The sequence below is a fragment of the Mobula birostris genome, chromosome 9 (assembly GCF_030028105.1).
Source record: "Mobula birostris isolate sMobBir1 chromosome 9, sMobBir1.hap1, whole genome shotgun sequence".
NCBI classification, from domain to species: Eukaryota; Metazoa; Chordata; class Chondrichthyes; order Myliobatiformes; family Myliobatidae; genus Mobula; species Mobula birostris.
In genome coordinates, this window is record NC_092378.1 from 125437883 (window position 1) to 125463272 (window position 25390).

The window sequence follows — 25390 nt, forward strand, 5'->3', positions numbered from 1 at the left end:
TTTTCAAAAGTTGTATTGAAGATATAAGCAACACCCCTATGTAGCAAGACATGACCACTGTTCAGGCTGGAACTGAAATATGACAACTAACACAATGCTGTTGGTGGAAGACAATGGTCATTTCCAAACATGAATCACCTGTCCATGAAATCCAATTGCATTAACACTGGCAAATAACCCACTTCCATCTTTCTGGAGCTCTCCATAGACCAAAAACCTGACCATACAAATGCTTTTGCTACAAGGACAGCGAAAGAGATCTCAGATGGTGACAAGAAGGTGCACAGGAGTGAAAGAGATCAGCTGGTTGAATGGTGTCACAATAACAACCTTGCACTAAACATCAGCAAGACCAAGAGAATGATTGTGGATTTCAGGAAGGTGAAGTTGGGAGAACACACACCCGTACTCAACCCTAACCCTGAAATAAGATGGTGCCAGCAACCAACACAATTAACGCCGATATCATGCCGTCTGCTCATGAAACTACTTCTTCTCCTTCTTTTAAATATACTTCTACTACCAATCTGTGTACAATTGGAGCTTGTAATTTACATCTTGATAATTTGGTTTTGGACCGACTGAGCGCTTTTGCTATCTCTGAGAGAATTCGGCATGGTTGAGAACGGAGTGTGAGACCTAATGGAGAAGTGCAAACCCACGATTGGCTCCAGTTTTTGACCAAGTCGCCAATGAAAACGTCCAGCAAGATTGAAATCATCAATCAGATGAGAGCGGAAGGAGAGCAGGTGTCCAGCATTGTCTGCCTGTGTTTGACCTGTTTCCCTCTCCCTCTCACTCACTGCTGTCAGAGGAAGGAGTCTTGGGCAAGGTTTGATCAGCATGTTTGTGGATTGGACTTGTTTTTAGAGGGCTCTGCAGTTCATGTTATATGGGTTTCTGGTTACTCCTTTTTTACTGCTACTCTGCTCGATTTTGATGGACTGACTCTGTAGCCTGCAGTCAACAAACAACAGTGCTAAATTGAACTGAACTGAACTAAACTGAACATTCCTAGACTGTTTCAATTACTGCGCAGTTTGATGTTTAATATTCTGTGTGTTATTTGCTCATTTTTTGCCATTTGCTCGATTTATTCTATTTTTTTGTGCATTGGGAGTTTGATGTTTTCTTTGAACAGATTCCATGGAGTTTCTTTATTCCGTAGCTGTCTATGGAGAAGACAAATCTTAGGGTTGTATACTGAATACATACCTTGATAATAAATGTTCTTTGATCTTTGATTGAGGGGTCAGTGGAAAAGGTGAGCAGTTTCGAGTTCCTTGATGTCAACATCTCTGAAGATCCTTCCTGGGCCCAAAACTTCAATGCAATGATGAAGAAGCCATGCAAGCAGCTCTACTTTATTAATAGTTTGAGGAGATTCGGTGTGTCACAAATTAGTCTTGCAAATTTCTATGCATGTACAATGGGGAGCATTCTGACTGGTTGCATCACCACCTTATATGGAGCCTCCAACGTACAGGGTTGCAACAAGCTGCAAAGACTCAGCCAGCTCCATCGGGGGCACAACCCTTCCTACCGTTGAGGACATCTACAAGAGGTAGTGCCTCAAGAAAGTGGAATCTATCTCTGAGGATTCTCACTATATGGGGTATGTCCATTTCTCATTACTACCATTATGGAGGAGCTGGAAGATCTACACTCAATGATTCAGGAACAGCTTCTTATCTGCCATCAGATTTCTGAACAATGCATGAAAGCATGACCACTACCACATTATTCTTTTTTTTTTGCACTATTTATTTTGTAATTCATAGGTATTTTATGTCTTTGCACTGTGCTGCCACAAAACAACCATATATCATATAAGCAATGATAATAAACCTAATACTGATTCTGAAAGACCAGATGCCTCACAATGAGTAGCTGATTTTAATCACCGGTTTACCGGCTATCTTTTATTTAACTAAAACTGTGTTAAGATCACTGACAAAACCAGTTTGTATAAAGATTAATTCTATCCCCAACTGCAAGTTATTTCGTAGATTTGATTTCACATCTTCGCCAATTTCCTATGAGTTACTTTTTCATTTGAAGTAGACATCTTTTAAAAAATCTCTTCTGAAAAAAAATAGTTCAGCTTTCCCACAAAAATTAAATTCTGAATTCCCATAACTCCCAGACTTGTTTTGTAAAGATTCAACCAAATAAGTAAAAGTTACACTGAAAGCTACTGTTTCAATTACTATTAGGCTACTCAGGCATTCAACAAGCTTCTTGAGTAAACTGCACAATCAAGAGACTGATAGCAGTAGATTTAGGCACTTTCACACTTTACAATATAAAGGGTCTGGACATAAAATTCCATTTGTCTTTCATTTTGGAAAAGATGCAAATTTTCATTGATGAAATTACAGAAACAATATTCCAAAAACATTTGGAATGATCAAAATACAGAAAAATACAATTAGATATTCAGAGTCTTTAGAATTATTACCCATTAAGTCATGCCACCCTGTTTAACAACACAGTTATTCAGCTTTTTCTTTGTTTCAGATTCTCCATGTACATCTCAAGAGACTTTTGAATAGAATCTTTACTGATAAAATTGAGAAAATTTTGTATATCTGCTTCCCTTTGAGTCAAAAGTCGTTCAAGTATTGGTTTCCGCATCATGGTCTTGGTTATTTGCCGAGCATGATCTGCAAGACAAATGGTTTAAGAAGGTAAGGGATCCAAAAAAGAAATGAAAGAGAAAACCTTACCTAAAGCAATTTGTTAATTACAAATAATCCTACGTTAAGAAATGGGAATTAAAAAGTACATTCAAGCTATCTGAAGTTATGTCATTTCTTAGGTCTTGCCAATCAAGCTGTGTGTATTGACTGAATTTACCACATTTTGAAGCCATGAGGGGTGAAAACTACTCTGTAACTGATAAACTGCTGATCACAAAAGGATCCATGGGAGTAAGTTAATAACATATAGCTCTTTTTTTTTTGTGTGCCATACTCTGCCAGAGTCTCGGAAACCACTTTTCAAGCGGTTGTCTTGGAGGAAAGATTCTGTGAGTAGTCCCCCATGTCCTTCTCACAGTGCAGTTTTTTTTACGACACCGAGTTGCAAGCTCGACACTCAACCCAGCACGGATGGAAAGTGTGCCCAGGAGCGGCCCGACTGGATTCGAACTCGGGAACCTTTGCTCCGGAGTCTGGCGCTGATGTCACTGCGCCACCAGCCAGGTTATATAGCTCTTTAGGGCTTGAGAAAGTACACCAAGAAATGATTAATTAGTAGCAATGCAGGGATATGCCACAAATTAAATGAAGAAGAACTTCAATCTGCCACGCCACTGATTTCCTGACCCCAGTCACATTTAACAAATAGTCCTGAGGAGAGGTTAGAGGGCCCTTTGTACAAATAGAATTGCGCAGAAAACTAGCTCAGTGCTGTGACTAGCACAGAATGCTAAGTTCAGAGAATGCAAATTGCAAAAAAGCATGTGACATGGAAAACTGAAAGATATGTAACCTAACCAGAACTGTGTAGTTAAGCATGCACTTAGATGTGAAGGAGGAAAAGGATATTTGGAATACCAGTAAAGTGGATGAGGTTATATTCAAATTAGCAATGTTCGTTTTGGATGGTGCAACAAGATTGAGAGGCCAAGTGCCTACTTCTGCACCCAATTCACATGTTCACATACACTTTCTATATTCTGGTCATGAACGGTAAACCTAAAATGTTACTTAAAAAATGGATGATCAAATACTTCTAAAAAAAACTAGTATGTAGAGATGAACTCAGATAACAGATCATTTTAAGTTTAGTTTCTGTAACAGTAGTACATTGTTACTACAGGCATAAAAGATGGTTATCGATGCAAAGAAGTGTACAGTGTGTCTTCTTGGAGGCCAACTATGGAAATTCAGCACAATATAAGTGGCACAATTTTGAAAAAGTACTGGCAAGGTAAGCTTGGTGTCTATACAAATAATTTTAATGTCGGCACTAGATGAATTACTTTGGTTTATAGATGTACAGAATAGAAAACTAAAAAGTCAGACTAGAATTTTGTAAATTGCTGCTTAGGCTTTAGCTGGAGTACTGTGAACAATACTAGATGTAGATTAAGAAGTTAAGGGCTTAAAACAAGGGAGGTTTACCATAAGTTAGCAGAGATAAGGGGCTTTAGTGATGGTTTAGTAATGGCTTTAGGGGATGTCATGGTAGTATCGCTGCGAGTACAACACTTTACAGCACCAGCTGTAAGATTGGGGTTCATTTCCTGCCGCTGCCCCTAACGAGTTTGTATGTTCTCCCCATGATCGCATGGGTTTCCTCTGGGTGCTGCGGTTTCCTCCCATGTTTCATAGAAACATAGAAAATAGGTGCAGGAGTAGGCCATTCAGCCCTTCGAGGCTGCACCGCCATTTATTATGATCATGGCTGATCATCCAACTCAGAACCCCGCCCCAGCCTTCCCTCCATACCCCCTAACCCCCGTAGCCACAAGGGCCATATCTAACTCCCTCTTAAATATAGCCAATGAACTGGCCTCAACTGTTTCCTGTGGCAGAGAATTCCACAGATTCACCACTCTCTGTGTGAAGAAGTTTTTCCTAATCTCGGTCCTAAAAGGCTTCCCCTCTATCCTCAAACTGTGACCCCTCGTTCTGGACTTCCCCAACATCGGGAACAATCTTCCTGCATCTAGCCTGTCCAATCCCTTTAGGATCTTATACGTTTCAATCAGATCCCCCCTCAATCTTCTAAATTCCAACGAGTACAAGTAGAGGATAATTACATAAAGATGACTGCTTTAAGAACATTTGCAGGTATTGCAGGCTCCCTTTTTCTATGATTACATGATTACAGTGTACAAATTTGTGTAAATTTTTCAAGGCCCTAGCTAGTATAAAAGCATCGTGTTCTGGTTAGAACCTCAGATGAGGCCAAAGGTTATTATAACCAAGTAGAGTTATTGATTTTGGCAAACAAAAACATATTTTGCAAATAAAGAACATAGAGGCTGAATTTTAACACTCTAATGGAATCACATCTCAAAGACTTTCTCAATGTGAAACATTCACACGAGATTCAGAGATTACAAAATTAGTTTTGTTTTTTTTCCAATTTATGCAGTGCCAAAGTAATTTTTAACTACAACTGAGCACATGTTCAGCACCTTTTAATGTAAACATTTTTCTTTAATTTTTTTTGCAGGATAAAATAAAATCTTCCTCAAAAAGATTCATCAGAACTATTTTACATTTTACCATTTTTAAATTTAGAAAAGTTTTACCTGGAATAGTCAACCATTCAGACATCGTGCTCAAAGCAGTAGACATAATTTTATCTTGTGCCACTAGGCGATCAACAAGTCCAATTTTCAAAGCCTCTGGAGCACTGTACAAAATGCCAAGTTGAAGAGAATGCTCTGTAGCTCTCCTTCCAATGGTACTTTTCATGGTGTCCTCGAACCTTTGATGGTGACATGGAGAAAAAGCTACACTTTAAATTAAAATCCATTCAGTATTTAATGAATGGCGCAAGAAAAAACAAACTGCTGAAGGAACTCAGCAACTCAGGCAGCATCTGGGGAAGCAAAGAGAAAGTCGACTTTTCTGGTGCACCACGCTGCAGCTCGATGACATTTAGCTCATACGGGGGACTGAGGAAATGACAGATAGGAGCTACAGGGAGGCAGTCACCACTAGGTTGCAGGAGGCAGGTAAATGGGTGACTGTCAGGAGAAGGAAGGGAAATAAGCCACCAGTACAGGGTATCCCAGTGGTTGTTCCCCTCAATAATAAGTACAGGTGCACATTCCTTTATCCGAAATTCTCAAATCCAAAAAGCTCCGAAAACAGAAGTTTTTTCCGCCAACAGCTGACGTTACTCGCGTGTGGTGTGGCAGCACTAGCCAGATGTCAGTTGTGGCTCAGCGCTCGTACTGGTTACACGTGCATTTGCTGTTTGCTGATATTTTGTGTTCACTATTGACTTTGAGTTTAATTTCACTGTGAGAATGTCAAAAAGAGCTGCAGATTCCCCTATGGGTAACAATGAGAAAAAGAGAAGGAATCCTCTCTATCAATAACGCAGAAAGTGGAGTTATTGCAGAAGCTTGATCGTTGTGTGTCTGTGCGGCGTCTTACTGAAGAAAATAGTGTCAGAACTACCACTGTATATGATTTAGATAAACAGAGAGACAAGTTACTGAAGTTTTATAGTGACAGTGACATTCTACATTTATTCCAATAAGTCACTTACCATGTGTTTGATTCGGTTCGTTTGAAGCTGTATATTTTTATGTTTTATTGAATATTTTTGTTGGAAATAAAATTTCTTCTTGTCATTATTCCCTAAACTATACAGTATAACAATTAATTACATAACATTTACATTGTATTAGATATTATAAGTAATCTGGAGATGATTTAAAGTATACGGGAGGATGTGTGTAGGTTTGGTGCACCATCAGGTCCTAAAGTCCACCGAACTGGGACAGGTTAAATAAGGGACTTGAGCATACGTGTTTTTTCGTATGGGGGGGGCGGATCTGAAATCTGAAAAATTCTGAATTCCGAAATGCAACTGGCCCCAAGGATTTTGGATAAGGAATTGTGGACCTGTATACCATTTTGAATACTATTGAGGGGAACCACCTACCGAGGGGAGTCGCAGCGACTGGGTCTCCGGCACTGTCCAGCACTGTGGCTCAGAAGAGAAAAGAGGTGAAGAGGACTGCAGTAGTGATAGGAGATTCCATAGTTTGAGGTATAGAGAAGAGATTCTGTGGATGTGATAGAGACTCCCGAATGGTATGTTGCCTCCCAGGTGCCAGAGTCAAGGATGTCTCAGATCGGGTCCACAACATTCTAAAGCGGAGGGTGAGCAGGCAGAAGTCTTGGTACGTATTGGCACCAATGACATAGATAGGAAAGGCAAGGACGTCCTGAAGAGCGACTTTAGGGAGCTAGGTAGAAAGCTGAAAAGCAGGACCGCCAGGGTAGTAATCTCTGGATTGCTGCCTGTGCCACGTGCCAGTGAGGGTAAGAATCGGAGCACTTGTCATATAAATATGTGGCTGAGGACTAGCGCAGGCTACAGGGGTTCAGATTTCTGGATCATTAGGACTTCTGCTGGGGAAAATACGACCTATACAAAAGGGACAGGTTACACCTGAACCCAAGGGGGACAATTATCCTTGCGGGCAGATTTGCTCGAGCAGTATAGAAGGGTTTAGGCTAATTTGGCAGAGGGATGGGAACTAGAGTGATAGGGCTATGGATGAAGCAGTTGGTTTACAAACAGACGCAGTGTGTAGAGGGACTGCTAGCAAAGACAGGCTGATGATAGGGCAAGATTGCAGTCAATAGGATGAGTTGCAATGTAAAAAGGGGACAAAATCAGAAAAAGGTGATGAATACGGACTGAAAGTGTTATATTTGAATACACGCAGTATACGGAATAAGGTAGGTGGACTTACAGCACTTTGAGATGGGCAGGTATGACATTGTGGGCATCACTGAGTGTTGGCTGAAAGAAGATTATAGCTTGGAGCTTAACATCCAAAGATACACTGTATCAAAAGGACAGGCTGGTAGGCAGAGGGAGTGGGGTGACTCTGTCGGTAAAAAATGAAGTCAAATGGTCAGAAAGAGGTGACATAGGATCAGTAGATGTAGAATTGTTGTGAGTAGAGCTAAAAAACTGCAAGGATAAAAAGGCCCTAATGGGAGTTATATACAGGCCTCCAAATAGTAGCAAAGGTATAGGCTATAAATTGCAACAGGAGATAGAAAATGCATGTCAAAGGGATAATCTTATGATAGTCATGGAGGATTTCAATATGCAGGTACATTGGGAAAATCAGGTTGGTGCTGGATCCCAAGAGGGGGAATTTGTAGAATGCCTTAAAGATGGCTTTTTAGAGCAACTTGTGGTTGAGCTCACTAGGGGATCAGCTATTCTGGATTGGGTGCTGTGCAATGAACTGGAATTGATTAGAGAGCTTAAGGTACAGGAACCCTTAAGGGCCAGTGATCATAATATGATAGAATTGACCCTGCAAATTGAGGGGGAGAAGCTAGAGTCAGATGTATCAGTGTTACAGTGGAGTAAAGGGAATTACAGAGACATGAGAGAGGAGCTGGCCAAAGTTGATTGGAAGGGGACACCAGCAGGGATGACAGCAGAGCAGCAATGGCTGGAAATTCTGGGAGCAATTCAGAAGGTGCAGTATATGTACATCCCGAACAAGAAAAAAGCAGGATGATGCAGCCGTGGCTGACAAAGGAAGTCAAAGCCAACATAAAAGTCAAGGAGAGTATACAATAGACCAAAAATTAGTGAGAAGTTAGTGGATCGGGAAGCTTTTTAAAATCGACAGAAGGCAACTAAAAAGTCATAAAGAGGGAAAAGATGGAATATGAAGATAAGCTAGCAATAATATTAAAGAGGATACCAAAAGTTTCTTCAGATTTTCAAAGAGTAAAAGGGAGGTGAGTGTAGATATCGGTCCGCTGGAAAATGAGCTAGAGACTGCTACACTGCGAAGTCTCTTCCAAGGTTGCCGACTCTGAAGCAGAACAAGTGCTACACCTGCCCCTACACCTCCTCCCTCACTACCATTCAGGGCCCCAAGCAGTCCTTCCAGGTGAGGCAACACTTCACCTGTGAGTCTGTTGGGGCACCTACTGTATCTGGTGCTCCCGGTGTGGCCTTCTGTATATTGGTGAGACCCGACACAGATTGGGAGACCATTTTGCCGAGCACCTATGTTTCATCTGCCAGAAAAAGTAGGATCTCCCCATGGCCACCCACTTTACTTTCACTTTCCATTCCCATTCCAACATATCTGTCAATGGCATCTCCTATTGTCGCAAAGAGACCACACTCAGGTTGAAAGAGCAACACCTGATATTCCATCTGGGTATCCTCCAACCTGATGTATAAACATCGATTTCTCGAACTTCCAGTAATGCCCACCCCCTTCACCATCCCCTTTTCCCTCTCTCACCTTATCTTCTTACCTGCCTATCACCTCCCTCTGGTGCTCCTCCCCATTTTCTTTTTCCATGGCCTTCTGTCCTCTCCTATCAGATTCTCCCTTCTCCAGCCCTCTTTCACCAAACAACTTCTCAGATCTTTACTTCACCCCTCCCCCCTTCCAATTTTGCCTATCACCTTGTGTTTCTTGGTCCCCTCCCCCCACCTTCTAACTCTGACTTCTCATCCTTTTTTCCCTCTGGTCCCTATGAAGGGTCTCGGCCCGAACCATCGCCTAGACACCTTCCACAGATGCTGCCTGACTTGCTGAGTTCCTCCAGCATTTTGTGTGTGTTACTTAGAGAGGTAGTTATAGGGGACAAGGAAATGGCAGACGAACTGAATAAGTATTTTGCATCAGTCTTCACTGTGGAAGACTCTAGCAGTATGACAGAAGTTCGAGAGTGTCAGGATGCAGAAGAGAGTGAAGTTGCCATTACTACGGAGAAGGTGCTTGGGAAAATGAAAGATCTGAAGGTAGATAAATCACTTGGACCAGATGGTGTACACCCCAGGGTTCTGAAGGAGGTGGCTGACGAGATTGTGGAGGCATTAATAATGATCTTTCAAGATTCACGAGATGGTTCCAGAGAACTGGAAAAATGCAAGTGACACTCCACTCTTCAAGAAGGGAGACAGGCAGAAGAAAGGAAATCAGTTAGTCTGACTTCATTGGTTGGGAATTTGCTAAATGTGATTGTTAAGGATGTGGTTTCACGGTAGTTGGAGACACATGATAAAACAGGCCAAAGTCAGCACTGTTTCCTCAAGGGAAATCTTGCCTGACAACATCTGTTGGAATTCTTTGAAGAAATAACAACCAGGATAGACAAAGGAGAATCGGTGGATGTAGTGTACTTGGGTTTTCAGAAGGCCTTTGACAAGGTGCTGCACATGAGGCTGCCTAACAAGTTAAGAGCTCATGGTATTATAGGAAAGATACTAGCATGGATAAAGCAGTGGCTGATTGGCAGGAGGCAAAGAGAGTGAATAAAGGGAGCCTTTTCTGATTGGCTGCCAATGACTAGAGGTGTTCACCAGGGGTCTATGCTTGGTCTGCTTCTTTTTACATTATACATCAATAATCTGGTAAATCTGTAGAATTTGATGTCACAGGCGGCTCCGGAGGCCAAGTAATTGGCTATATTTAAGGCAGAAGTTGATAGGTTCTTGATTAGTCAGGTATGAAGGGTTACAGGGAGAAGACAGGAGATTGGGGCTGAGAAAGAAATGGATCAACCATGATGAAATGGCGGAGTAGACTCCATGGGCTAAACAGCATAATTCTGCTCCTATGTCTTAGAGTCTTATAGTAAATCTGTCTGATTCCGAGACTGAAGAATGCAGAACAAAAGGAAACAAGATCCATAAGGAAAAAAACAAGAAAGAGAGTTATAGATCTCAGAATACAAAGGAAATTTGAAACATGAAAAAAGATAGCAAAGGAAATATCAAACTAAGTAGAAATGGAGATTGAAGAGTTAGAAAGACATGACAGAATTATGCACATAAATAGTGGAGACAAGTAAACTCCAAGAATCAAAGAAATACATAGCTCAAGTTATGAGATTGAGAATCATAACAAATCGCATAATACACAATAATAATAATAATATATTTAGCTGAATAATATTTGATGACGTACCAGAAAGGTGCAACAATTCCAAGCTTTGTCTCATTAAGGCCAATCCCATACTTTGGATTATCTGCCATAATACGGTAGTCACAAGCCATTGCCATGAGACATCCTCCAGCAGGACTGGCTCCCTAGAATAATAATCAAAATGCCGATTTCAAAACATGCACCACTGTCTACTACATTAGCTGAGTTACTTAATACGTTTCCAATTGTTACTTTTAAGAATAAAAGTCCCATATACACCACAGCTATGAAGAGTTAAAAGCAAAAGACAGAATGACTCATTTATGATTATAAGGACACACAGTCCCCTTTTATTATCATTTAGTAATGCATGCATTAATAAATGAAACAATGTTTTTCCAGAATGACATCACGAAAACACATGACAAACCGACTTAAAAACTAACAAAATACAAATAATTATAACATATAGTTACAAAAGTGCAAAGCAATACCTTAATTTGATAAGAACAGACGATGGCACAGTAAAAGTCTCAAAGTCTCTCGAAAGTCCCATCATCTCACGCAGACGGTAAACCTCCAGCGCCGCCAACTTGCCGATGCAGCATCCTAGAAGCATCCAACCACAGTCCGACTCAGAGTCCATCCGTAAACTCCGAGCCTCCGACCACCTCTTCAACATCGGGCACCGAGCACCATCTCTGTCGAGCATTTCGACCCCGGCCCTGGCAACAGGCAATAGGCAAAGCCGAGGATTTGGGGCCTTTGTCTCCGAAGATTCTTCACAGCAGCAGCGAAGCAGGCATTTCAGAAGTTACTCCAGATGTTCCCCTGCGCTTCTCACGGCTGTCTCCATCAAATCCGGATTGTGCACGGCCCCCTAGTTACACATAATCGATATTCATTCGGAACGGCTGCGCGCACTGCGTTGCGTCGCCATCTTCTCCTCCTCCTATTATCATTTGATAGTAATCTTGGTTTTAAGTCTAGGTATATGCAAGTTCTACTTAGAGACTGGTGTGCAAATATCTTGGGTGCTACTTCAGTTTATTTCTGAGCAAGAACTGCAAAGTGTGAAGGTGGGAGTCAGTAGAGACCATAATGGGTTCAGTACACAACATACTGTGCATTGACCTCTCACAAGCCAATAATGACTGCAGTGTATACTCTGTCCTAACTGGCAAAACTTCACTGACCTGCCCATGTAATTTGACAGTCTCTTCCTCCAATTAATCCCAGGCCAGCTGGTCTCATCAGTGTCTAGCGAGAGTCACATTCCCAGTCCCTTCATTTGTCACATTGTGACAGCAGTACATTGCAGCACATGAAAATAAAAAGAAAAACTAGAAAATTACAATAAGAAATTAATAAAATATTACATCAGAGCAAAAAAGAAAAATAGTGAGGTAGGCTACATGGGTTCAATGCCCATGCAGAATTCTGATGGCAGGTGATGCTAGTTTAAAGGCACACAGCCAAAGATTTGTTTCTCAACTTAATAGGCAATGCCTTACAAAACAGCTTCCTTAGTACGAAGGAATGTGGAAATAAAATGAGTGTTCTTTGCTCTGAAATATTAAATCTGTTTCTCTCCATTCAGATACCACCAGACCAGTTGTGTATTTCCAGCATTTGTGTCTTTTTACGAGATTTACAGCACTGCAGCTTTTTATTTTACTTTATGAAAATATCTTTGTAGTCCATTCTTGATTGAATAAGAAAGCAAACACATTGATTTCTTGGGTATCCACCATTATCTTGTAAATGAATAACAGTCCCTCAAACTTCTGTGCTACCTCAGATAATCTTGTTTACAGTTTATCTCTATGGTTTCACCCTCTTATCAGCTTGGTGTCACCTCACACTCCCTGACCCTTGCTGTAGCTTCACAAACTTTTTTGTCTCCTTTTCAGTTCTGATGAAGAGTCTCTAAATAGAGATGGTAACTGTTTCTCTTCCTGCAGATGCAGCCCGACCTGCGGAGTAGTTACTACATTCTTTTGTTTTTGTTTTACCTCTCCTTTGCACATATCCAGGACAAAATAGTAGTGTGATCACTCAAGTTGAGTATGATGTTCTATTGAGAGATTGTCTATTTGTGGGTCCTTGGGTGGCTGTAGAGGCTGAACCAAGATCCACATATTCTGGTGCAGTGTGGGCAAAAGTAAGAGGTGGCTGTGGTTAGTGGTTGAGTCTTTTGGTTTGCTGTCTGCACAGCAGAGGTCACACTCATTTAACGCAGTTCCCTCTTGATCAGATTTCCTCTAAGTGTATCTATTGAGTCCAATGTCTTCCCAGTTTTTAGATGTAACGTTGGATTTCTTCAGGCTGCTTTTGATGTTATCTTTGAAGTGTTTCCTTTGCCCACCAGAAGCTCAATAACCTTCCTTCAACTGGGAGTAAAGGATCTGTTGGAGGAAACATGAGCTTGGCACTTGGATGACATAACCTGTCCATCAAAGTTGGTGTTGCTTTATCGATACACATTATCCATTCAAACAGATCAAAATCTATTTGATTTTTTAAGTAAATGACAAATGTGAAATTCTTAAATGAACTTGGTTCTGTAGGATTTCATGTTCCACTTCAATTGTTTTCTTTATGAACAATGTCAGGATAAATAACAATCCAAACAAACAATTTACAAATTGTAATGACTATTGGATCACTTACATTGATTGCAGCAATGGTCACCAAGTTAGATCCGTACAACTTCAACCACATTTCCTGAACAGATCTCCAGAACTCTCCTGTATGCTCCGGTGACTTCCCATACATCTCAGTGATATCCAAGCCACCAGAAAAGATGTTGGGGATAGACTAAAATTGAAGCATAATTATATTTCATCCTTATGAAAGGTAGAAAAAAATCAAAGACTTAGAAAGCTTATTATGATCATCTTGTACTTTGGACTGATTTCATTTTAAGGTGAAATTCCTTATTGTACATATTGTTTCTTCAAGCCACACCATTAATTCAAAAAGCTATGTTCCTTGGGAACAGATTCATTACTGTGTGAACATATACCTGATATACCAACCAATGAGGAGCTGGCTTCTGTGCTCCACCCCTTGAACTCATTACTACAGATCGGGAAGAAATGGCAATGGACAAAGCAGTGTGAGGTGGCTTTCCAAAAGGTAAAAGAAATGGTGACGTCACACACTTTACTCACACATTATGTTTCACATCGTCCAGTGAAGCTTGCCACGCACTGCTTGGGATGCCAACACATCCAGAAGAAAGATATCCAGAGCTGTCAGAACCACTTCCTGCAGTCCGAGTCAGCTCCTACAACTACCATGGAGAAGGCCCCAGAATCCGAGATAGTTTCACAACCACAAGTCCCTCCTGCCAAGCAAAGTGACCCACTCTCCTTGTCAGGAAAGACATTATCCCACAAGTGTAACAAAACCTCCACAGCAATTAAATCTTTAAGCATGCATGGGAAGATTTAAAATTTACTATGCTGTGGATGTTTCGATATAATAGTTGTATCATATAGTATATTGTATATATGTTGAGTTACATTCTGTATTTGGTTGGAGTTTGTAGTTAAGCAGGGAGGAGTGTTGTGGATTTAATATTTCAGTGATATTTAAGTAAGCATTCTTTATTTGTTTAAATAATTTATTATGGGTTATATGTAAAAATACATGAAATGCATTCGTCATGACGCTACCACATGATGCCTATGTGTCTTGCTTAAAGTAAAAACAAAACTAGACACATTCTCCTGGGTTCCCATTTTTTCTTGTAATTAGTTTCATGTCTTGAAGTTACAAAATGTAACAGTGTTGAGAACAGATTCAATTAGAACATTTTAAAGATAATTATTTGTATGTTTCACTTGGAACAAAAGAAGTCTACAGAAGAACTGTATAAAGAACACAATGAATGTAGTCATTCTACCAAAGAGCTTGCATAATCCTGATAGAATAAATGCTATGTTATTCCATGAATAAATTAACCAGGATCATCGACCATACATACAGAAGTGAGGATAACTCCACGACATCCTCGGTCCATCTCAAGCTTTTCTAGGTTAATTGCAAACTCTGTGAGAAATTCCAGGTTTAGACTGTTAACGGGAGGCTTCTTCATTTTAATCACAGCAACTCCTGAAAATAAATGATAAGTTTTAAATTCTTTTTTTTTGTCATCCTTTTATGCAATGAAAAGTGAGTCAGAAGTTGATGGCAAACAGGAAAAAAATATGGATTTTGACCAGAGGGTAAGGAGGCTTTGCACATCTATTAAAAACATTTATAGAGTTATAGTGATAGCTGTTCCATTTCTGCTACAATGAATTCACTGTCTACAATGGAATAACTGCAATGTCTTGAAATGGTTGTATACACAGCGCAGTTGAAAATCTCTGGCTTTTTGAAATACATGATTCAATCCCTACCGCTGAACTTTAGCATATAATTTCAGTCATCAATAACCTCATGTTTAATTTTGTTTTAGTTCCACAGTTGATGGGAGATTCAGTAAGTAAAAGGTAAGTAATTAATTACCCTTTTATAGAATCATGGAAGATCCAGACCATTCACTATCTCTATGGCCGGTCCTTCAAAACTCACTGGGAGATCAGTAATTTGGCGATTTTTAAGTTTTCAAGATCAACATCTTCTCTGGTAACATTTTTTAACAAATCCTTCAGTTTACCATTCTCACTTATCCCTCTGCTCTTTAGTTAATTTGTCAGAGGAAGATGCAGAAAATCGAACACTAAGGAACTTGTTTAATTCTTTTGTCATTTTCTTACTTTCGTTTGTAAATTCTCCTGTCCCTTTCTGCAAGGAGCCCATATTCCTCCCCCCCCCATTATATTGGCAAAGGTTTACAGAGGCAGATTATTCTGTATTTACCTGAATTGTTGTCAAGTTCCACGATCATGTTCTTATTTGTGAATGATCTCCTCTGACCTGATGCCCTAAATGGTAACTGGCATAAAATCCTTCCCGGCTTATATTGTAAATTCTTAATACTGTTAAGTGATGCATGTCCTAAAACACAAAAAAAAAATTGCAGCTGTTATATGGAGAGGGAATGCGAAAATCTAATCCTAGCCATATCTCTTTCGTTGTGTGGTACAGTAATAATCTTACACTTCTTATTAAATTGATCTCATGAGGACATAAGGAACATGAGCAGTACTAGGTCACACGGCCCATCAATAAGATCATGGATGATAGGACCTTGCACTCAATGCCACCTTCCTGCCCCTTCTCCTTTATGCATAATTCTCCAATTGTCTAAAAATCCATCTATTCAGTAATTCCATTTCCAAGACTCTGTTGTAGAGCATTCCAAATATTGTCAACTCACAGATTCAAGTCTTCTTCATCTTCCTCATAAATAGCAAATTCCCTTTAATCTGAAACTTTGTCCTGATTCTACCTTCCTCTCAGAATCTAACGTTTTCAAAGTCATTTGAGTCTCTAAGCTCTGCTGAATACAGATTCAACCTTTCCTCATCCAACTCTCCCCCCAATCTATTCCAGGAATCAACCTCTTGAACCTTCTCTAAATTAACTCCAATATATTTAAGTATACTCACATATGGAGACCAACAGTGAATATAGTGTTCACCAAAGCCCAGCACAGTTGTGGCAAGATCTCTGTACACATGTACTCTATTTCCCTTTCAATAAAGGGCAATAGTTTATTGCTTTCCTTACAACTTGCTGCATCTGCATGTTAACTACGAAGTCAAGTTTATTATCATTTAAATATATATATGTATATAACGTATAGAACCATACAACATTATATAGAAACAAGCTATTTCTTCGAACCAGGGTGTAAAGCACAGTAGTACACATAACACACGATAACTTATGAAGGTACGTATAAGTCTACAGATGAATCACACATAAATCACAAGCTAAAGTGCATTAATTTTAAATATTGGAAGGTACGGAACAGATTAACCAGTGACACTTTGAATACGATGCGGCCAGGAGTGCAGAAACCTAATGGCCTGGGGGAAGAAACAGTTTCTCATCCTGACCATTCTTGTTTTTATGCATCATAGTCTCCTGCATGATGGTAGAAAGTCAAAGAGGATGCTGGATGGATGGGTGGGATCCTTAATAATAGTAAGGGCCCTGCATATGCAGCAGTCCTGATAAATGTCTCCGGTAGATGGTAGGGAGACCCCTACAATCCTCTCAGCTGTTCTCACAGCTCACAGTCCTTTGTAGGGACTTCTGGTCCAATACTCAACTCCTCCCATACCAGATGGAGGTACAACCTGTCAGGATGCTCTCAATGGTGCTCCTGTAAAACACAGTTAAAATGGGGGCTAGGAGCCTTGTCTGCCTCAATCTTAGGAAGTGGAGGTGCTGCTGTGCCTTCTTGTTCAGGGAGATAATATTAAGGGACCGGGTGAGGTCATCCATGATGTGAACTCTCAGGAACTTAGTGCACTTAACTCTCTCTACATAGAGCCATGTACTCGCAGAGGGGGATGGTTCGTCTACACCTTCCTTAACTCAACAATGATTTCCTTTGTCTTCTCCAAGTTCAGGCTTAGGTGGGTTCTCACACCAGCCGCTCCGCTTCCTCTCTATATTCCGTTCGTCATCGTTCTTGATAAGGCCCACCACTGTTGCGTCACCTGCAAACTTAATGACACGGTTTGAGCTGGATCCTGTCATGTGTCAGCAGTGTGACCAGTAGCGGACTGCTCAACGTAATGGGACTAGAGACATTGCTGCCCACACGGTCTGACTGTGGCCTTACTGTTAAGAAGTCCAGTATCCAATTGCAGAGGGAGGTGTTGAGACCCAGTGAGGACAGTTTCCCCACCAGTTTCTGGGGTATGATGGCGTTGAACACCAGACTGAAGTATATAAACAGCAGTCTGGTATATGAGACCCCATTTTCCAATCGGGACAGGACAGAGTGGAGAGCAGAGGCTATTGCATCATCAGTGGATCAACTTGAGTGAGAATTGAACTGGAAAGGATCTAGTGTAGCCGGGAGAAAGGCTTTAATGTGCTCCAGGACCAGCCGCTCAAAGCATTTCATTATGGTTGATGTTAACGCCACCAAACAATAGTCATTTAGGCAGGTTACTGTCTCCTTCTTTGGCACTGGAATGACGGCCACCTTGAAAGCCAAAGGGCCAATGGATTGTTCCAGAGAGATGTTGAATATATCCGTCAGCTGGGCTGTAGTCTTTCAGAACCGAACCTGGTATATTATCGGGCCCCGCAACTTTGCGTGGGTTGACTCTGGCCAGGGTCTGCCTCACCTCGGCTTCAGCCATACAGAGTATCTGTTCACCTGGGGGAAGGGGTTCCTTCCTCACCAGCACTTTGTTCTGCACATCAAACTGGATATAGAGTATATTGAACCTCTCAGGAAGTGAAACATCCTGGTAAAGCATCATGAGTCCTGATGAAGGCCCGAAGCGTCGACTATACTCTTTTCCATAGATGCTGCCCAGCCTGCTGAGTTCCTCCAGTGTTCTGTGTGTGTGTGTCACGATCCCTCAGCCTGGCATGGACCTTTGCAGTAAGCCATAGCATCTGATTTGCCCGCACCTGGATGAATGATGGTAACGTTCTCAGTACACTTCTCTATGTAGCTGGTCGCAGAGTCCACATATTCCTCAATATTAACATGGTTGCCATAGGTAGCAGCCTCCCTGAATATTCTCCAGTTCCTATTATCAAAGCAGTCCTGTGGTGCAGAGACTGCACTGTCAGACTATGTTTCTGCCACCTTTAGAACTGGTTTGACCCGTTTGATCAATGGTTTGTATGCTGGAATTAACATGACAAATACGTGATCTGTGAGTCCAAGGTGGGATTGAGCAACTGCTTTATAGGCACTTGGTATGTTATTGTAAACCAGGTCTAGTGTATTTTCACCTCTGGTAGCAAAATCAACATGCTGGTGGAATTCAGACAGGACTGTCTTTAGGTTCACATGGTTAAAATCGCTTGTGATGATGAAAATACCTTCAGGGTGCTTAGTTTGAAAATACTGATAGCGCTGTACACCAACGCAGTGCCTCGCTGGCATTAGCAGAGAGGGTGTGGTGATATATACAGCTGCCAATGCAATTGTGGTGAACTCCCTCAATAAATAAAATGGTTTGCACTTCACAAAAGTGAACTCAATCATCGGTGAACAATGGGGCACCACTGTTAAAGCGTCTGTACACCAGTTATTATTTATGTAAATATAGATATCACCACCGCATGCCTTGTCTGAGATCGCTGGGTTCCTGTCAACCTGAAACGCACTGAAACCCTCCAGCTGGATGACTGTGTCTGGGATGGATTCATGAAGTCTTGATTCCATGAGAATGTGTGCACAGAAGTTTCTCCCTCACTGGTTCAGTCTCAGGCACAGGTAGTCCAGTTTATTTTCAAGTGAGCGGACGTTTGCCAGTAAGAATGAGGGGAGAGCTGACCTGAAGGGCTTCAACCTAAGTTGTTCCTGAATTCCAACGTGTTTCCCCCCTTTTCGTTTCTTTGTGCTCCTCTTCCTATGGTATCACTCACGGAGGTCTGTAGCAGGCAATGGTGTGCACAATAAGCCCAGACTGCCGAGCTCCTCTGCAGTTCAACAGTTCATAATGAGGTAGAATTGCAGTGTACAGTATATTTCATAGCTGGTTGCATTTTCCGATCATGACAAAGACATACCGGACATGGACGAGCTGTTATGTCCAGAGATGATGTGGTCGCTGCGTCTGAACACGCCGTCATCTTGGAAAGTGTTTCATGATACACAGATCTCTCTATGCAGCAGCATTCAGTAGTCCCCCCATTTAAACAGTATTTTACTTCTCCATTTTAGCTTTGAAAATGACTAACATCACATTATACCCCATCAGCCATTGTTTTGATCACTCCATTAATCTATCTATATCCCTTTGCAGACATGTTGCATCATTTTCCTACAACTTGCTTTCCCAAATATCATTGTGACAGGTGTAAATTGAGATTTCACTAACCATGGCTCATCTAAGTGTGAATGGTTGTCTAATCTTCTATCTGTTCTACTGTCCCCAGAGCAATGAGCTCTTACCTTCTTGTGCTGCCTCACCAAAGAACCCTTGAAAATCCAGATCCTCATTCACCTTTCTCTGTCCTGATAGTTCTAATGTCACAGAGCTATAATAAATCAACCAAGCCCCACTTCTTTTTCACAAAGCCATGTTGACTCCAGCAATTTGCCTTGGAACTACTTAACTTCTATTCTTTTTTTTAAATTTAGAGATACAGCATGCAATAGGCCCTTCCCCACAACCCACCTCATTTAACCCGAAGCTAATCACAGGACAATTTACAATGACCAATTAAGCTATTAACTGCAACGTCTTTGCAATGTGGGAAGAAACCAGAGCACCAAGAGGAAACCCATGCACTCAGGGGAAGGACATACAAACTTCTGATGCTATTTCATTCCCGTAGCAACTCCAACAACAGCTTCTAAATAAAAGCTGAAAATAAATCTTGACATTGGGCCAGAGAATTGTATTCAGTTATGAAATAAATAATAGCTCCTGATGACAAATATGAAAATAAATGAGGGAAGAACCTAGAATGTAATAATGTAGGGGACAATTAATACAGTAAATAAAATCCCCCCCACCCCTCTATTCTCCACTCTGGCCCTTTTATTTTCTTCTCCCTTACCTATTACATCCCCCTGGGTCGCCTCCTCCTATAGTCCACTCTTCTCTCCTATCTGATTCTTTCTTCTCCAGCTCTCAACTTTTCCTACCCACCTGGCTTCACCTATCACCTTTCAGCTATCCTTCCCCTCTTTCCACCTTTTATTCTGGCATCTTCCCCCTTCCTTCTCAGTCCTGAAGAAGGGGATTAGACTGAAACATTGACTGTTTCTTCATTTCCATAGATGCTGCCTGACCTGCTGAGTTCCTCCAGCACTTTGTGTGTGTTGAGTAGAATAGCCTGTTTGAGGAAGAGTAATGAAAGAGGAGAGAATCCAAATAGAAGTGGACCAGCACACCATGAATACACAAAATAGAAAACGTTCAGCAAGTTCACAAAATACTAAATCTCAGAAGATAAGAGACTGCATAAGAAGTGGAACTAAGTGTCTTATTAAATGCAGGAGCTTATGTTGGACTTGACTTTTTCTGTTTTAACTGAGAAAGCTGAAAAAAGGGTCAAACTATTTTTGAATTTTTATCTCAGCCATAAACATCCTTGCTTGCAATAATTATCAACCAGGCAGATTTTCTTGGCTGAACTGCAAATGATTCGGCCCACTGCTCTGACTCAGTCCCCACCCCTACGTTTAAGTTTTTGTGGATGCCAGTTCATACTGTCTTAGGGCTTTCAATCTCAGAGTCAGGTGACAGGGCACAATTACATCCCACACAACCTATCACAGATGCTTGTTTTCTGAATATTCTGGCAGCCTTTGACAGAGCAATGTTCCCTTGCCAGTCTGAGGGGTTCTGTGAATGCTTACATAGCTCTGCTAGTCAGACACAAGTGAAACGAATAAACTATTTTAATTAAGAAACAATAAATACATTATTTGTTTTTCTATAAAAGTATTCAAGTTATTAAAACATTATAGCATGAATAAATATTCAAATGCACTAATAAACATTCATTAGTATTTAAAATGACAAATGAGGATTTCCATCCTACAGTAGGTTGGATGATGCAGAGGAATCCTAAACTTATTCTCCGATTCCATGTGGAATTCAGTGGTAGGACACAGTACGGCATGGTCTTACATGCAAGTGGCAGCTTCCTTCATATTTGACACCTACAGCAGTGTAATGAGCCATTATTTTCACTCATTTTTCTTTAAAAATACCATATGTGGCTTTCAAAACACATATTAACTGCAGATAATAAATAAATCATCTTATATGAAACCAAGTTATGAAGAAACAGCCAGAAGTTTTAAACTAGTACTGATTAAATGTGAATTATCTGCAAAGCATTACTCAGTCAGTACAAACTGAGCAACTTCATTTGTCACTTTAAAACCAATCACAAGTTGTCATCTATGGTTACCTTGTATGAATATAAGGTGATTACATAGTCATACTTTATTGATCCCAGGGGAAATTGGTTAATTTTTAAATCATACCCCATACTTTAGATGAAGATAACACAAAATTTCTATAAGTAATAAATTAAATATCAATTTTGTGCCTCATTACAGAGAAACAGTATTCTTGATCTCCTAGGTTGGTGCTAATGTTGAGAACTGAATACAAGGCAATTTGAAGTAATCAGCCTTGCTCAATGAAGCCACAAAGAAAACAAATCACAAAAATATTTTTCATTATTTCTGGATAAAAGAAAAATGTTGGATATAGTGGTGGTAAAATAAACAATCATGGTGCTTATGTAAAGACTATAAGTGGCTATATTTTCATCAGGAGTTGAGGAGATTTGGTTTGTCACCTAAAACATTCAAAAACTTCTACAAATGTAACATGGAGAGCATTCTCACTGGCTGAATCACTGTCTGGTTTTGGGGGGAGGTGCTACTGCACAGGATCATAGTAAGCTGTAGAGAGCTATAAAATTAGTCAGCTCCATCATGGGTACTAGGTATCCAAGGTATCTTCAAGGAGCCTCAGAGAAGTAGCTTTATCAAGGTCCCCCACCACCAAGGACATGCTCTCTTCTCATTGTTACCATCAGGAAGGAGGTACAGAAACCTGAATGTACACACTCAGTGATTCAGGACAGCTTCATCCCCTCTCCCATCCAATCAATGAATACTACCTCACAAATTCTTTTAAAAAATTCTGTTTTTTGTACTACTTATCTTAATTTATCATGAATTGCATTGTACTGCTGCTGCAAAGTCAACAAATTTCACGACAAGTGCCGGTGATATTAAGCAACACACATAAAAAACGTCAACTGAAATGTCCACTGTACCTCTTCCTATAGATGCTGCCTGGCCTGCTGCGTTCACCAGCAATTTTTATGTGTGTTGCTTGAAATTCCAACATCTGCAGATTTCCTTGTGTTTCCGGTGATATTACGCCTGATTCTGATTGTAGCTGACAAATTATTAGAAAGTACCAAGTGCCTACATTAATATCTCTGTTACACTGTATGTAGATTTTACCAAACTCTTGACATCCATCCCAAACATCCAGGATTTCTTCTGTTCATTGCATCAACTATCACAATCTCCAAAAGCAGGCAATTGCAATATGAATTCCAACACAAAATGGGGATGGAACTGGACTCTCTGACGGTGGTTGCATGCCATCTTGGACAATGTCTCCCATCCACTACATAATGTACTGGTTGGGCACAGGAGTACATTCAGCCAGAGACTCATTCCACCGAGATGCAACACAGAGCGTCATAGGAGGTTATTCCTGCCTGTGGCCTTCTAACTTTACAACTCCTCCCTTAGAGGGTCAGACACCCTGAGCCAATAGGCTGGTCCTGAACTTATTTCCTGGCATAATTTACATATTACTATTTAACTATTTATGGTTTTATTACTATTTAATTACTTATGGTGCAACTGTAACGAAAACCAATTTCCCCCGGGATCAATAAAGTATGACTATGACTACTAAATATACCCATAAAGTTATCAAATTTAACTTGAATAGCTTTGTGGAAATTTTGGAGCCTATCAATGCTTTCCCTAAAGAAAACAGGAAATCCTATCTGCAACTTGAAGATGAGTAATGGACTAGGAGCTGGTACTCCTTACTGATACTAAGCTCTCCGTTTAGCTGTCCAAGGCAAGAATAAGGTTGTATTCTGTCCCCACTCATAGTTATCAACTTCTATAACAGTTAAAGTTTGTGCAGAGACGTAATCACTTGACACTTCTGCAATTCAAACTAGAGTAAACATGCCACCAGAAATCCAGGTAAAAGATTGCAAAAGTAACAAATACAAAGGTAAATTGCTAGAACTGTTTGATGACTTTCAGGCCAGATCTGAAGATTTGCTGAACTTCAGACTCTGCTTCTCCTACGTTGATTATGATTGATGAAGGAGTGAAGGAGTCTTATTTTCAAAAAGATGATTATGGAAAGATTCACTGTATAGATAGAATTACCAGAACTCCAAGAAGTGCAAGCTCTGAACATGATCTGCATGTTAAGAGTCTACAAATGAATTCTGGAAGCAATTACCAGGACCAGTATCCTCATTACAAGAATAGCATCATATGACTCATTTTAATTAACAGCATATTGTTTTGAATCACAGTATCTTTGATGAAATTCATCAAATTAGTATTTCCTTAACATTTGGCTGAGAAACCCTAGATCATTTGAGAACTTGCTAAGAACGTTCCCAAACACAACCATATTGGAGAATCACAAAGCCTCCAATTCCACCGTAAATAGTTAGGATAGAGGAAGATTATGCTTAACAACTTTCTAGAAGTTGGGAGTGTCTGCAGTAAAAATGCATACCTTGCAGCTCTCAAACTTCTGAATATCATTGAATTGCTCTGAAGCACATTGAATTGCTCAGTTTAGCCACACTGCTATAAATTAAATGGTTTAGTCTGTTAGGTAGCACAGGAACAATTTGGCATTTAATTGGAACTTAAATGAAGACAATTGCACAAATAAGCTTGTACAGCACATGGAAAGGACACAAGGTCAAAAGTATACCTTCTAAAGATATAAAGATCAATTTTCTATTGATATATGGCAATTGACAATCACTATATTAGTTTTTACTGGAGATGATCCACATACTGGCAGTAAAAGGTACACAGACCTTGTACATTTAACATATTAGGGTTAGTGTTTGTGATCAGTAATGATAGCACTGTAGCAATAGAGAACGCAGTAGAGTAGCAATGGTGAATGCAGTACGAAGTGAAAATTGACACTGATGTACTAGATAGTGTAGCGTTATAGTGACATTGGGTAGGGTAATGGTATAAGCTACACTCACAAAACGCTGGAGGAACTAAGGAGGCCAGGCAGCATCCATGGAAAAGAGCTGTCCTGATTAGGGGTTTCGGCCGGAGGCGTCAACTGTTTGCTCTTTTCCATCGATTTTGCCAGGCCTGCTGAGTTCGTCCAGCGTTCTGTGTGTTGCTTTGGATTTCCAGCATCTGCAGATTTTCTCTTGCTTATGAATGGTACAAGCTGTGGGGATGTTGGGTAGGGTAAGAGCACTGTGGTGATACCAGAGAGGATACTGGCACTTCATTGCCGCTAATAGTGATACCAGGCAGTCCACTGATGCCAGGTAGGCAGAGAGCATTACAGGGTTTAGCACTAGCCAGTGCCCTGGTGCCGGGCAGGCGAAGAACGGGGGCCGAGCTTACAATTCCTAATTTCCCTCCAATATTTGGTACCGGTCCAGTTAATTCCGGCCTGCACCCAGAGGCCGCCACCCGCTGGACCCCGGTGTCACAGACCTGAACAAAACCCTCGAACCGCCTTCAATAGCGCCGCCATTTTCCGCCGGGGAACAGAAACCGGAAGCTATGGGGCGGAAGCAGTGCTGCCTTTCGAGCTGCGGGGCGGAAGCAGCGCTGCCTTTCGAGTTGCGATGGAACTGCAGCTTGTGTTGTCCGGCCTGCAAATCCACGATGATCCTGCAGATGGTGAGGGGGAGTCGTTTCGAAAACCGTACTTTCAGCTTTATCTCCGAAATGGTCGTACGTTCGCTGATTACTCCCGTCCAGTTTCAAGTATGCACATAGCACCAGATGGATTTTAACTTATGCCGCTGTTCATTTGATTTGTGTGATTGAAAACACCTCTGATACTTTCAACGACGTATTTG

The 25390-nt window shown here is 40.8% G+C and overlaps 1 protein-coding gene across 1 annotated transcript; it reads right to left on the reverse strand.

The window, feature by feature from the left end:
- Positions 1 to 1760: 1760 nt before the first annotated feature.
- eci1 (enoyl-CoA delta isomerase 1) lies at positions 1761 to 25106 on the reverse strand. The gene is made up of 7 exons (XM_072268757.1): positions 25020 to 25106; positions 15500 to 15637; positions 14619 to 14746; positions 13298 to 13444; positions 10667 to 10788; positions 5270 to 5448; positions 1761 to 2666 (listed from the first exon to the last, which is right to left on the reverse strand). Exons 1-7 carry the CDS (start codon positions 25057 to 25059, stop codon positions 2500 to 2502), a joined length of 921 nt encoding a protein of 306 aa, XP_072124858.1. The 5' UTR covers positions 25060 to 25106; the 3' UTR covers positions 1761 to 2499.
- Positions 25107 to 25390: the final 284 nt, after the last annotated feature.